The 14993-nt window shown below is 23.3% G+C and overlaps 1 protein-coding gene and 5 non-coding genes across 6 annotated transcripts; 3 read left to right on the forward strand and 3 right to left on the reverse strand.

Annotated features, from left to right (window-relative positions):
* Positions 1–4: 4 nt before the first annotated feature.
* On the forward strand, positions 5–77 carry Trnaf-gaa. The gene has a single exon. It is a non-coding gene; the product is annotated as a tRNA-Phe (tRNA).
* A 189-nt stretch (positions 78–266) lies between these two features.
* LOC122102699 (elongation factor Tu, apicoplast-like) lies at positions 267–1502 on the reverse strand. The gene has a single exon (XM_042673438.1). The coding sequence runs from the start codon at positions 1500–1502 to the stop codon at positions 267–269; it is 1236 nt and encodes a 411-aa protein (XP_042529372.1).
* Positions 1503–7969: 6467 nt separating this feature from the next.
* On the forward strand, positions 7970–8041 carry Trnak-uuu. Its single transcript has one exon. It is a non-coding gene; the product is annotated as a tRNA-Lys (tRNA).
* A 1185-nt stretch (positions 8042–9226) lies between these two features.
* Trnat-ugu lies at positions 9227–9299 on the reverse strand. Its single transcript has one exon. It is a non-coding gene; the product is annotated as a tRNA-Thr (tRNA).
* A 3064-nt stretch (positions 9300–12363) lies between these two features.
* Trnan-guu lies at positions 12364–12436 on the reverse strand. Its single transcript has one exon. It is a non-coding gene; the product is annotated as a tRNA-Asn (tRNA).
* A 1556-nt stretch (positions 12437–13992) lies between these two features.
* Positions 13993–14064, forward strand: Trnai-gau. The gene has a single exon. It is a non-coding gene; the product is annotated as a tRNA-Ile (tRNA).
* Positions 14065–14993: the final 929 nt, after the last annotated feature.

The raw sequence follows: 14993 nt of genomic DNA on the forward strand, positions 1-14993 counted from the left end.
TATAGTTAAGATAGCTCAGTTGGTAGAGCATAGGACTGAAAATCCTTGTGCCACCAGTTCAATTCTGGTTCTTGACAAATTCTTTTTTTGATTAAAAAATATTTGATGTTTATTAGATAATTTATATTTAATTAAATATTTAGAAAATAATATTATATAGATTTGTACCCACAAATTGTAATTTAAAAAATATTTAAAAAAATATTTAAATTTCTTTTTATTATATTTTTTTATAAAATTTGTTTTTAACATGAAAATATTATATTTTAATTTTTAACAGTTACAATAATTCCAGCTCCAATTGTTTTACCACCCTCTCTAATAGCAAAATGTAATCCTTTCTCAAGAGCAATTTTATATAATAATTTAATTTCAAGACATACTTTATCTCCAGGAAGTACCATAGATAATACCTGAGAAGGCATATCTGAAATAATTTTCGTAACTGTTCCTGTAATGTCGACAGTTCGTATGAAAAATTGCGGTTTATACCCAGTAACAAATGGTTTTTTTCTACCACCCTCTTCAGATTTTAAAATATATACTTCTGCTTCAAATAAATTATATGCTTTAATAGAATTTGGTTTAGCTAATACCATACCTCTTTTTATTTCAGATTTTTGAATACCTCTAAGTAAAACACCTATATTATCCCCTGGAATACATTTAGATAACGTTTTTTGAAACATTTCTAAACTTATTACAGTTACTAATTTATTCGTAAAATACCCTACAAGTTCAACAGTATCATTAATTTCAATAATCCCTCGTTCTACTCGACCAGTTACTACCGTTCCTCGCCCTATTATTGAAAAAATACTTTCTATACTCATCAAATAAGGTAAAGTTTCATTACGAATAGGGATTGGTATATAAGTATCCATAATATTTATTAAATTTAAGATTTTAGAAATCCAAATATTATTTGAGTCCAAAGTATCATACATATGAGATAATGCTTCAGAAGCCTTAAGAGCTGATCCGGAAATACAAGGAATATTAGGATCTATAAAGCCATATTCATTAAGTAAATCTTTAATTTCTAATTCTACTAAATCTAATATTTCAGGATCTGATACTAAATCTTCTTTATTAATAAAGACTATTAATTTTTGAATACCTATTTGTTTTGCTAATAAAATATGCTCTCTAGTTTGAGGCATTGGTCCTTCGACGGCTGAAACTACCAAAATAGCCCCATCCATTTGGGTGGCGCCTATAATCATATTTTTAATATAATCAGCATGTCCGGGACAGTCTATGTGAGCATAATGTTTTTGAAGAGTTTCATATTCTACATGAGTTGTTTTAATTGTAATTCCACGAATTTGTTCTTCTTTAGATGAATCAATTTCTTTATAAGATTTAGCTTTAGTATTTTTATTGAGTAAAGATAAAACTTTTGTAATAACCGAAGTTAAACTAGTTTTTCCATGATCTACATGACCAATTGTTCCTATATTAATATGAGGTTTTGTTCTAATAAAAGGTAATTTAATCATAAAATTATTTTAATTAATCTATATCTAGCATAATACTGTTGACTTATTTTTAAACTTTTTATATAGTTAAAATTTTATTTAAATATATAAGTTTATGTTTGTACAAAATATGATCTTTTTTATATACTTGTATAAAAATCATAGCTAATCTATAAGCTAAAGTTTGATTTGTTCTTTGATTTTTTGCATATTTAATAATGATCAATAGTGCCTCTACAACAGCTTGTTTAAGTAATTTACCTCTTATATTTGTTGAACCTTTTACAGAATATAATTTAATCGGAATAAGAAGATTAAATACAGCAGTTTCGATTAAATATATAGGAGAAATTCGTTTAACATATTGTTGTATAATTTGACACATAGTATCAATTATTTTTACATATTTTTTCATAGATTTTCCTATACATAAATGAACTATAAGTTCATAAATAAGTTTATTTTGTAGCATGTTTTATTTGTTTTACTCCATATTTTGATCTACTACTATGTCGCCCTACTACTCCGGACATTTCTAGTGCCCCACGTATAATTTTATAATTAACCCCAGGTAAATCTTGTGTTCTCCCCCCTTCTACTAAAACAAAATTATATTCTTGTAATGAATGTTTTTCTCCAGAAATATATCCTATAATAATTTTATTTGTAGATAATTTTATTTTAGCAACTTTTCTAGATGCAGAATTAGGTTTTTTAGGTGTCATAATATAAATTTTTTGACAAATACCTCGTTTTTGAGGATTTTGTAATAAAGCTTTGTTATTAAATTTAAACTTTTTAATTTTTCTACATGATTTTAATAGTTGATTTAATGTAGGCATTTTAATTATATTTAATTTTTAAATATATATTTTTTAATTTTAATTGATATTTTAAATATTTACAAAAATAAAGAATGTTATATTTTTTATAATCAATATATCGTTTAATTTTTCCCGTAAATTTATAAAATGAACGTTTTTTTCGTTCAGAAAAATTTTTTAATTTAAAAAATTTATGATATTCTATTTCAATATTAGAACAATATTTAAAAAATTTAATTGCGAACTTAATCTACCTATTCTTAGATTTTTATCAACTATTTTTATTTTTTTTATAGGAATAGTTATTAATTGATTATTCATTCTAGTGATATCTTTTTACGTGAATATTTACATCCATTATATGGAATAGAAGTTTTTTCAATAATAGATAAAATTGTAATATTTTCTTTTTTTAATAAATATAATATTAAAGATCTTAGAAAACTTTCTCCTTTAAAAATAATATGTATTGGCTGATTAATTAAAATTTTTTTTAAAATAAAAATACAAGCAAAAGGAGTTGTTTTTTGTTTATTTTTAAAATTCCATACCCCAGAACTTATAGTTGTTATTGTTTGCATATAAAATTTTTTATTAAAAAATTTTTGTTTTCCCAAAGTAAATATAATGTTATTTTTTTGAAAACTAACATATAAAAAATTTTTATTCATTATACTTGTTTTTGTTTATGTTTTTTAAATTTTTTACAATAAATATAAAAATATTTTTTTCGTTTAATAATTTGACACCAATTACATCGTTTTTTAATACTTACTTTATATTTCATTATACTTCATATTTATGTTGAAATTTACTTAATGTTTTAAAAATATATAATAAATTTGAAATATTTGACGAAACTCCAATAATTTTAGAATTAACAAAAAATCCTATTAAATTAAAAATATTAAATAAAGGCATGGATTGGGGATTTATAAAATTATGTTTATAAAAAATAAGTTTTGTTTTTTTGAATCTAAAATTTAAATTTTTTATATTTATAAATTTTGTATTAAAATACAAAATATTATTAAATGCATTTTTATATGAATTTTTAACTGCAATAGATAATTTTTTATGTTTAGCTGTCCCCACCCCAATCCAATTGGTTTTATTTCCAATAATTGATGTAATAAAAAATTTACGACTAATCATGCTTTTTGTAGTTTTAGCTGTAATTTTAATATTTAAAATATTATTTTCTATTTGTAAATGAGAATTTAAATACTTTTTATTTATAAGAATATATTCTAACAACAAATTTTTATTATAAACATAAGATTTACTTAATAAAAAACATTTAAACATTAATAAAATTTTATAATGTATTAAAATTAAATTTGTATTAATGTTTAAATTTTTATAATATAAAATCAAAATTAATTTAATAAATTCAAAAAGATGAAATAAATTAAAAACAAACATATATTTTATTAATCTAATTTATTTTTTATAAAATTTTGGAATAAAAAGTTCCTCCATCAACTTAAATCCTTTTCCTTTATATGGATCATATTTATGTAATTTTTTTAATTTTGAAATGATATTATTTAATAAAATAAAATTAAAAGACGATAATTCAAGACAAGTATTTGTAGTTAATTTATAAAAAATACTTTTTGGAAATTTAATATATATTTTATGAGAGTATCCCATAATTATTGATAAAACTTGTAAATCTTGAGTTAAACTTAATTTATATCCAATTCCATAAAGTTTTAATGTTTGTGTTTTATAGTTAAAATTTTTAACAAATAAATTAAAAGATTTAAATTTAACTATCTTATTAATATAATTATAATTTAAAAAAAATTGATTATTTTTTAAATTTATTTCAAATGTATGTGGTATTATATAAAAAGAATCAAAATTTATATAACGTCTATTAGTTAAATAATCCATAATCCAAAAATACCTAAACATTGTACGAAATTTTTTATTAAAAAATAATTTATTATAAATAATATATTCCATTTAATATATATATAAAATTAAAAACCCCCCTAATTTTAATAATTTTAATTGTTCTAATGTTAAAATACCTTTTGATGTACTAAATAAAAATAAACCGGTAAATTTAGATAACTTTAATATATCCTTTAATAAATATATTGAAAATTTTAATTTAGATTTAAATAAAATTATTTTAAATTTTTTTATAAAATTATTTATATAATTAAATTCTACTAACAAATAAAATTTACAAAAATCATTCAACATAATACATATAAAATTTTTAATATATTCTTTATTTTTTAATATTTTTAATATAGTATAATAATGTACAGTATAAGGAATTAATATAAATCTCTTATTAACTAATAGTGCGGTATCAAAAAATACCTTTAAGGTAGATAAATAATTCATTTATAATATAAAAGCATTAAATTTTAATAATTTGTAATATAATTTTTTATAATAAAAAGATTCTAAAATTCTAGTTCCTATAGGAATATTTTTTTTAGTTAATAAAATAGCTGAATTTGTTTTAAATTTAATATAACTTCCATCTTTAATATTTATAAAATTTTTAGAAGTTACAATTAAAGCTCTAACAATAGAAGATAATTGAATTAAAGAATTTTGTCTAATTTTTTTAACAACTCCTATTATAATATTTCCTGAAGTTATTTTTTGATTAGTTTTATATAAAAATCCAATACATTGTATTTGTTTGACTCCACTATTATCTATAATATTAATTTTAGTTCTTATAATCATTATTTTTTATAATTTTTAAAATTTTATGATTTTTATATAAAAATAATATTGCTAAAATAATATCATTATATTTTATTTCATTTCTAAAATCAGATATAAAAGAAATACTTCGCTTATGTCTAAGAAAAAAATATTTATAATTTATATAAATAAATTTTACACTCATCATTTTAATTTTTTTAATTAAAAGTGTTTTACTACGCCCAATTAATATTTTCATTGCATTTTTTTAAGTATAAAATTTTAACTTTAAAAGAAATTTTATATGTAATACATTTTATTAATTTTAAAATATTACTTATATTATTAAAAATTGTAAATTCTAAAATAATATTTTTTGGCTGTATACATATAAATTGATTAACTTTTGGAATTTTTTTAAAAAAAACTTTTATATATAATTTTTTATTTTGATTAATAATATTTTGAATAGTTTTAAAAGATTGATACGAAAAAACCCATCTGTTTTAGATATAATTAAACAACTGTTATTTTGAATAAATAGAGTTTTCATTATATTAATTTTTTACCAATCCAAATCTTAATTCCTAATAAGCCATATTTAGTTAATATAGAAAATTTTTCATATAAAACAAATATATCTAATTGTTGTAAAGACAAAAAACCAATTTGAAAAGTTTCTGAAGTAGCTAATTTAGTATTATTTAATCGTCCTGAAATAATTATTTTAAGACCCACAAAATTAGTATTGTAAGATAAATATTCAATTAATAAAATAGTATATAATTTATTATAAAGAGTCTGAATTGGAACATAATTTAATAAATTATATTTAATAAAAAATTTAAGTTTTTGTAATGAAAAATTTGATATATTTATTTTATAAATTCTAATAAATAAATTTAATAACTTAAATTTATTTATAAATTTATTATTTATTTTATTAATAATAAGTTTTCCACATAATTGATAGATATAATTAAAATAAAAACTTTGAAAATCTAATAATATATTATCAAAAAATAGAATTATTTTATAATAATATTTTAAAAAATGATTATATTTGAATTTATAATTAAATACCCATTTATTTCGATAATTATTAAATTTATTTATTCGAAATAAACTAGCCGATACACTCTTACTCATACTATCAAATAATATTAATAAATCTAAATTTAATTCTATTTTTTACAGATTTAGTCTTTACCCCATAATGAATTTTACCCCAAGGAGTTTTACTTGAACGTAATCCTATTGAAGTTCGCCCACATCCGCCCCCATGTGGATGATCAAAAGCATTCATAGCAACTCCCCTTACAGTAGGACGTAAATTTTTAAATTTTCTAAAACTAGCTTTACCAACTTTTTTCTTTTTATAAAATATAGAATTTTGTCCTACAATTGCTTGACAATTATTATTAAATAATTTAAATTGTCCAGATGGTAATTTGATACATACATATTTTTTTGTATAATAAATAATTTTAGCTTTAGTTCCAAAAGCTCTAGCCACAGTACTTATACTATTAGGTATGTTTGTAATATTATGAATATATAAACCAACAAATAATTGAGATAAAAATCTATAAGAACCTACTTTAATAGGAAATTGTTGAGAAAAAGATATTAGGTCCCCTACATTTAAATTAGTAGTACTTAAATATAATTTATACGTACCTTTCAATAAACCATTTAAAAAAACAACTAACATAATTATTGAGGTACGAGAAAAGTCTAAATAAAATTTTAAAACAAGGGCTAATGTAGAATCAAAATTATAATTTTTAAAATCAATAGTTGTGTGTAAATATTTAAACCCCCCTCCTTTATGTCTAACAGTAATTTTACCTTTCTGTCTTCCGCAATTAAATTTAATATTTTTTAATAAATTTTTTGATATAAATTGAAATTTATGTACCTTTGTCATATTAAATATTTTAGTATTATAATTTTATAATAATTATTATAGTTTTTTACATTTATAGAATTTGGACAAATATTGTATAAATTTTTTAATAAGTAAATATAATAATATTTTGGGATTTTAATACAACTTTTTAAATGTAGTATTAAATATTTTTTGTTAATTATTATATATTTAATATAAAAAAATTTGTTTGTAATAAAATATTCTTTAATCATAAAAACTTAAATTAAATAAATTATATATTTAGTATTGAATAAATCTAACAATTTAATATTAGAAAATGATTGATACTTATAATTTTGTTTATATAAAACACATTGATCTAATATTATAAAACTAATTTTTTCTATACTACTAATTCCTATATGGTGAAGTAAAATTTTTGTAAAATTTTTAAACTTAATACTCCAAAATATTTTATGTATAAAAAACCATAGTATATGAGATCGTTTATTTATTATAATACTTCTATAAATATAGTTCCATTCTTTACTATTTATTTTTAAATTTAAAAATTTAGGTCTTGGCCCAAAAATCACCCCACCTCCTTTATGAAGAGATGATTTTAACGCACCTATTCTAGCTTTACCTAATCCTTTCTGCATTCGTTTTTTTTTATTAGATTTTTGGACTAAACTAATTAAATTACTTGAATTAACAAATATTTTTTTATAAAATTTAAGTCTATAATTTAACATATTTACTAAAAAATTAGTCAATTTAATAGTAGGTACAATAAGTTTATGAACATGAATCAAAATATTAGAATTAATAATTAAATTTGTAATAAATGGATAAAACCCTAAAGAATAAATTGGAAAATTTAATATAATAAACATTTAACATAATATTATTCTAATTTAAATTAACTAAATATCGGAAATACAAGAATTGAACATGTGACCTACTGTTCCCAAAACAGTTGCGCTACCACTACGCTAATTTCCGTTAACCTAATAAAATACTTTTAAGGAAAATTGAATTCCTATTATCTTCTTGAAAAGAAGATGTCCTTATCCACTTTAGACGATAAAAGTAATATTATAATTGCTGAACTACTAGCTCAATGGAAGAGTTCTCGGCTTTTAACCGATAGGCTCTGGGTTCAATTCCCAGGTAGTTCAAAAAAAAACTTATTGTTTTAACATAGAAAGAAAGGGATTCGAACCCTTGATTCACATTTAAGATTAATATTGAATGAAGAATTAGCATTTCTTTACTTTAAGCCACTCAGCCATCTTTCTAATGAATAATATGAATTGAACCGGATTTGAACCGATGTAAGAATTTTATCTAATGCATTTACAGTGCATTCTTTTTAACCAACTCAAGCATCAATTCTTATTTTTACATCTAAAAGGATTCAAACCTTTATTGTGTGGATTATGAGTCCATTACTTTAATCTTTTAAGTTATAGATGTGATCTACGATTTAGAGATGAAGGGACTCGAACCCTTAAGTTAAATTTAACAAATTTTCAGATAATTAGGATTTGATTTTAACAAGATTACTAAAATATGTTTAATAATAAAATCTCTAATAAATATAAATAACTTTACTGGATTTTATAAAATTTCCACAATATAAATTATTACATTGATGCTCTTATTGTATAAAGTCTGTTGTGTTTACCAACTTTCACCACACCTCTAATTAGTTTGTGATAAAGAGATATTATTCAGATTTAAACTGAAATGTAAGAATTTGCAATTCTTTGTTTTTTTCTCTTAAACTATAATATCTTTAGATAGATAAAGGGACTCGAACCCTTATATAATGATTCCACAGATCATTTCCTAACCCTTCGGTTTATCTATCTTTTAAACAATTATAAAATATGTATATTTATTAATATTTAAAATATTTTTATTAGAAATATTTATAAAGGAATTAAATCTAGATAAATAAGTTTTAAATAATAATAAATTAAATTCTAAATTTTGTAATTGTAACATAGGAATAATTTTAATACAATCTCCTATTTGTAACTGAGTATTAGGATTTTTAATTAAATATCCATTTACCAAAATTTTTCCATAAGTAATTATATGTTTGGCTTGTTTTAAAGTTTTTATAATGCCCAATTGAAGTAATGTATGATTTAGTTTAAATTTTAAGGTTAAAAAATGTTTATATATATTAGTGGAGAATTTGGATGTAAATTTATTTATTTGTTTTTTATTTGAATTAAAAATATCTAATATTTTTTTATATTTATTATATTTATAAAAGTAATGATATTTGTAAGGTTTATTTAAAATGGTTTTAAATTTCATATAAACAAAATATTTATAATATTTACAATCAAAGTTAATCAAGAGATTCGAACTCTTATCCAACTGATTACAAATCAGTAGCTCTTCCAATTAAGCTAAATTAACTATATAACTTTGATATTCGAATTATTAATAATATTTTAAACTTAATATATTACTATACTTATATTTAAATTTTATCAATTAATTAATCTTATTAATTTCTTAATCTAAAAAGAATAGAAGTATTTTAAATAAAATTTCTTACTTATATGCTTTCAGTAATTAATTTTATAAACTTAGCTACTCGACAGATACTATTTAAAATAATCGATACACTAGAGGTTTAATTCTTTCGCTCCTTTCGTACTAAAAAAAATTATTTTTCATAATTCTAAGACTCACACTGGATATGGACCGAACTGTCTTGCGACGTTCTGAACCCAGCTCACGTACCACTTTAATAGGCGAACAGACTAACCCTTAAAACAAACTACTGCTTTAGGATGTGATGAGCCGACATCGAGGTGCCAAACCTTTTCGTCGATAAGGACTCTCAGAAAAGATAAGCCTGTTATCCCTAGAGTAACTTTTATCTGTTAAGTGACTTTATTATCACATAATAAGTCAGATCACTAAAACCGACTTTCATCCTTGTTCGATATATCAAATCTAACAATCAAGTTTTATATTTATTTTATATTTATAAAACCTTTGTACACCTCAGTTACTTTTTAAGAGGTTACCGCCCCAGTCAAACTGTCTTTTTTAAATGTTTCGTATTTTGATTAAAAATACGTTAAAATCTTTTAATTAAAAGAGTGGTTTTTCATTTATAAAAAAATTTCTCCCACATATCTATACAATTAATTATAAAATTTAATCTAAAATTACAGTAAAGCTTCGTAGGGTCTTTCTGTCCGAGTGTGAGATATTCGCATCTTCACGAATAATGTTATTTCATCAAGCTTTTTTTCAAGACAGAGTTCAAATCGTTACACCTTTCGTGCGGGTCGGAACTTACCCGACAAGGAATTTCGCTACCTTAGGACCGTTATAGTTACAGCCGCCGTTTACTGAAGATTAAAAAGTAAATTATTTTACTTTTTTTGACAAACAGCACTGGGCAGGTGTCAGCTCTCTTACCTCATCATTACATTTAGCGAGAACTTGTGTTTTTGATAAACAGTCGTTTGAACTACTTTCTGTGACCACATTTAAATAATGGTCATTCTTTATCCCTAAGTTACAGAATAAAATTGCCTAGTTCCTTAAAAAAAAATCACTTACTTTTTAGTATAAAGACTACCTATTTACTTGTGTCAGTTTAAGTACGGGCTTATTTATTTAATTTACTTATAATAATTTTCTATAATATTATAGTAAAATAAATAAGGTTTAAGAATATTAACTTAAAATCCATCAACTACATTTTTTAATCTCATCTTAGGCCCCGACTAACCCTATTTAGTTTTTCTTAAATAGGAATCCTTAAAATCTTCAAAGTATTAATTTATAATTAATATATTAAATTACTCAAGCTTACATTTTCACTTTTGTGTTGTTCATTAATTTTTACAAATTAACTTTATACTAATACAAAACGCTCTTCTACTGATCATTTTATTAGATCCCACAACATCGGTAATTTATTTATTTCCTACTTAAATTATCGGCGCTAAAATACTTAAATAATGAGCTTTTACGCACTCTTTAAAAGATAGCTGCTTCTAAGCGTACTTTTTATTTGTCTACGTATTAAAACTTCCTTTTAACTAAATAAATATTTAAGAACCTTATTCAATGGTCTGGGTTGTTTCCCTCTCGACTTTAAAGATTGTCCCTTAAAGTCTAACTTATTTAATAAAGTTATACAGACATTTAAAGAATATTATAAATATTTATTAACTTTACCTTCAGTATAATAATTAAATAGCTGTACCTAAATACATTTCGAAGAGAACCAGCTAGCTCCAAATTCGATAGGCATTTCACCTCTAACTATATTTCATTTGATAATTTTGCAACATTAACCAATTCAGACTCTTATAAAATATACTTAAATTATAAAATCTTGAATATAGTTATATCATTTGGTATCGGGTATATATAATTAGACTTTATATGCTTTTATTATAATAAATAAAGCTTGCATTAACTTTGACTACAAAATTAAATTTTTTAATCCAAAAATAGCCTAATTATATAACTCGTAAGCCCATTCTTCAACAAGTAATCAATAAAATTCTGTAAATCAATTCTTTTGATTCTTAAGTATAAAATTTCAAATTCTATTTCACTTCCCTTTCGGAATTCTTTTCATTATTCCCTCACGGTACTAATATGCTATCGAAACTTAGTAGTATTAAAGTTTTAAAAGGAGATTCTTTTATGTATATTAAATTCATTCATTTAAACATATGAATTACTTACAACTTAAAATATTTTAATATTTTATTTTCATTTCTCTCACCGTTACTCAGAAAATCATTGTTATATTAGGTTCCTCTGAGTATTAAGATGTTTCAGTTCCTCAGGTTTACTTTTACAAATTTGTAAATATATAAAGTATATTACCTTATTCAGAAATCTTTAGATCATTATATTAGTATAGATATTACCTAAAGGTTTTCGTAAACTATTTACGTCTTTCTTCGTCTCTAAGTATCTAAATATTCATTTTATACCATATGTATCAAAATTATTTTTTATAATATTAAATAAATAACCCTTCAATTATATAATATATTTAAGTGAGAATTGGAATTGAACCAATAATTTTCGGATTATGATCCCGATGAGTTACCCAATTTACTCTATCCCACTTCTGTAATTTTGGTTTGTACCTAAAGGGACTCGAACCCCTGTCCACCCGGTCCGCAACCAAGTATTTTACCTATCTAAAATATAGATACCTATATATATTATATATAGGAGGTATGTAGCTCAGAGAGGTAGAGTAGTTGTTTTACACACAAAAGGACATTGGTTCAAATCCAATTTTACCTAAAACTTATAGTCTAATGGGAATAAGACAAAAACCTTCTAAGTTTTTAATATAGGTTCAAATCCTATTAGGTTTACATTTTAATTTTAGTAGAAATGACGGAATGGCAGACGTATTAGATTTAGGATCTAAGGAAAAAAATATTCGTAAGAGTTCGACTCTCTTTTTCTATATTAAAATTTACTTTTTAAATTGGATTTGAACCAATGATCTTTCGGTTAACAGCCGAATGTTTTACCTATTAAACTATTAAAAATTATATATACAAGTAATTATATATTTCTGGATTTTTGACAAAAGAGTTTGATCCTAGCTCAGAATAAACGCGTGGAAAATACATTACACATGCAAATTATATGTTTTTATTATTATTATATAAACATAGTGTACTGGTGAGTATAAAAAGAATTTACGTTTAGATTAAATATAATATATAAAATTTAATATACACATTTGTGTTTTTAAAAAATAATGTATTATCTAAATATAAACTTTTATCTAATTAGCTAATTAATAAAATTTTATTAAGGCGATGATTAGTAGTTGGCCTGAGAGGGTGACCAACCACAGTGGGTATGAAAAGACTCAAACTTCGTTGGAAGGCAGCAGTGGGGAATATTTTGCAATGAGCGCAAGCTTGACAGAGTCATTTTCCGTGAAGGATGACAGTAATTTAATATTATTGTAAACTTCAATTATTTTTATAAGATACAGACTTTAAAAATAAAAGCATCGGCAAATTTCGTGCCAGCAGCCGCGGTAATACGAGAGATGCAAGCGTTATTCGGAATTATTGGGCGTAAAGGGTGCGTAGATGGTTAATTGTATCTTATGAGAAATACTATAAAATGCATAGTACTTTATTAAGATATTAATCAACTTAGAGATTTTTAGGAATAAAACGAACTTTTTAGGAAGTAGTTTAATATGTTGATCTAAAAAGGAAGAATAAAGTGAAAGCTTTTTATTATAAAAATTCTGACATTGAGGCACGAAAGCTAAGGTATCAAATGAGATTAGAGACCTCAGTCAGTCTTAGCTGTAAATGATGAAAACTTAAAAATATTAGTATTAAATTAATATTTTTTATGCTAACGCTTAAAGTTTTCCGCCTGGGTAGTACGTTTGAAAAAATGAAACTTAAAGGAATTGACGGGGATCCTTAAAAGCGGTGGGGCATGTGGTTTAATTCGATGTAACACGAAAAACCTTACCAAAAATAGACTAATCAGGTGGTGCATGGCTGTCGTCAGTTTGTGCCGTGAGGTGTTGGATTTAGTTCCATAACAAACGTTGCCCTTATATAGTATTAAAATATCTATTATATACTGCTAAATTATTACTATAATTTAGAGGAAGGAAAGGAAGACGTCAAGTCATCATGCTCTATATATTTTGGGCTACTTCACATGCCACATGGAAAAATATAATAAATTTTTGCATAAATTTTTATTGTAAAATAAAAATAAGTTTAAAAATTTTTCATAGTACGGCATTTAGATTGAAATTTCTAAATAAAGTAGGAATCGCTAGTAATCATTGGTCAGCTATACAATGGTGAATAATTAAAGGATCTTGTACACACCGCCCGTCACATCAGAGAAATTTATTATTATAAAAAGAAATTCAAGTTCTTATATGGTATTAAGTAACTAGGGTGAAGTCGTAACAAGGTAGCCGTACTGGAAGGTGCGGCTAGAAAAATATTTAATATTATTAAGGAGGTTTAGTAAGATGCTAATTTTTGAAAGATAAATAAAATGTGACGATATTATAGGCAATATAAAAAAATAACTAATTATTACTTAAGTAAAACTTTTAGCTCAGTGGAAGAGCAAACTCCTGATAAGGGTTTGGTCCCTAGTTCAATTCTAGGAAGGTTTAAGCAAACCCTTATCAGGAGTTTGCTCTTCCACTGAGCTAAAAGTTTTACTTAAGTAATAATTAGTTATTTTTTTATATTGCCTATAATATCGTCACATTTTATTTATCTTTCAAAAATTAGCATCTTACTAAACCTCCTTAATAATATTAAATATTTTTCTAGCCGCACCTTCCAGTACGGCTACCTTGTTACGACTTCACCCTAGTTACTTAATACCATATAAGAACTTGAATTTCTTTTTATAATAATAAATTTCTCTGATGTGACGGGCGGTGTGTACAAGATCCTTTAATTATTCACCATTGTATAGCTGACCAATGATTACTAGCGATTCCTACTTTATTTAGAAATTTCAATCTAAATGCCGTACTATGAAAAATTTTTAAACTTATTTTTATTTTACAATAAAAATTTATGCAAAAATTTATTATATTTTTCCATGTGGCATGTGAAGTAGCCCAAAATATATAGAGCATGATGACTTGACGTCTTCCTTTCCTTCCTCTAAATTATAGTAATAATTTAGCAGTATATAATAGATATTTTAATACTATATAAGGGCAACGTTTGTTATGGAACTAAATCCAACACCTCACGGCACAAACTGACGACAGCCATGCACCACCTGATTAGTCTATTTTTGGTAAGGTTTTTCGTGTTACATCGAATTAAACCACATGCCCCACCGCTTTTAAGGATCCCCGTCAATTCCTTTAAGTTTCATTTTTTCAAACGTACTACCCAGGCGGAAAACTTTAAGCGTTAGCATAAAAAATATTAATTTAATACTAATATTTTTAAGTTTTCATCATTTACAGCTAAGACTGACTGAGGTCTCTAATCTCATTTGATACCTTAGCTTTCGTGCCTCAATGTCAGAATTTTTATAATAAAAAGCTTTCACTTTATTCTTCCTTTTTAGATCAAC

This window comes from Dipodomys spectabilis, unplaced genomic scaffold (genome assembly GCF_019054845.1).
Source record: "Dipodomys spectabilis isolate Male_0828 unplaced genomic scaffold, ASM1905484v1 ptg000830l, whole genome shotgun sequence".
Lineage (NCBI taxonomy): Eukaryota > Metazoa > Chordata > Mammalia > Rodentia > Heteromyidae > Dipodomys > Dipodomys spectabilis.

Coding starts and splice junctions, on each gene's coding strand:
- LOC122102699 (XM_042673438.1), bottom strand. CDS start 1,502: ATGATTAAATTACCTTTTATTAGAACAAAACCTCATATTAATATAGGA.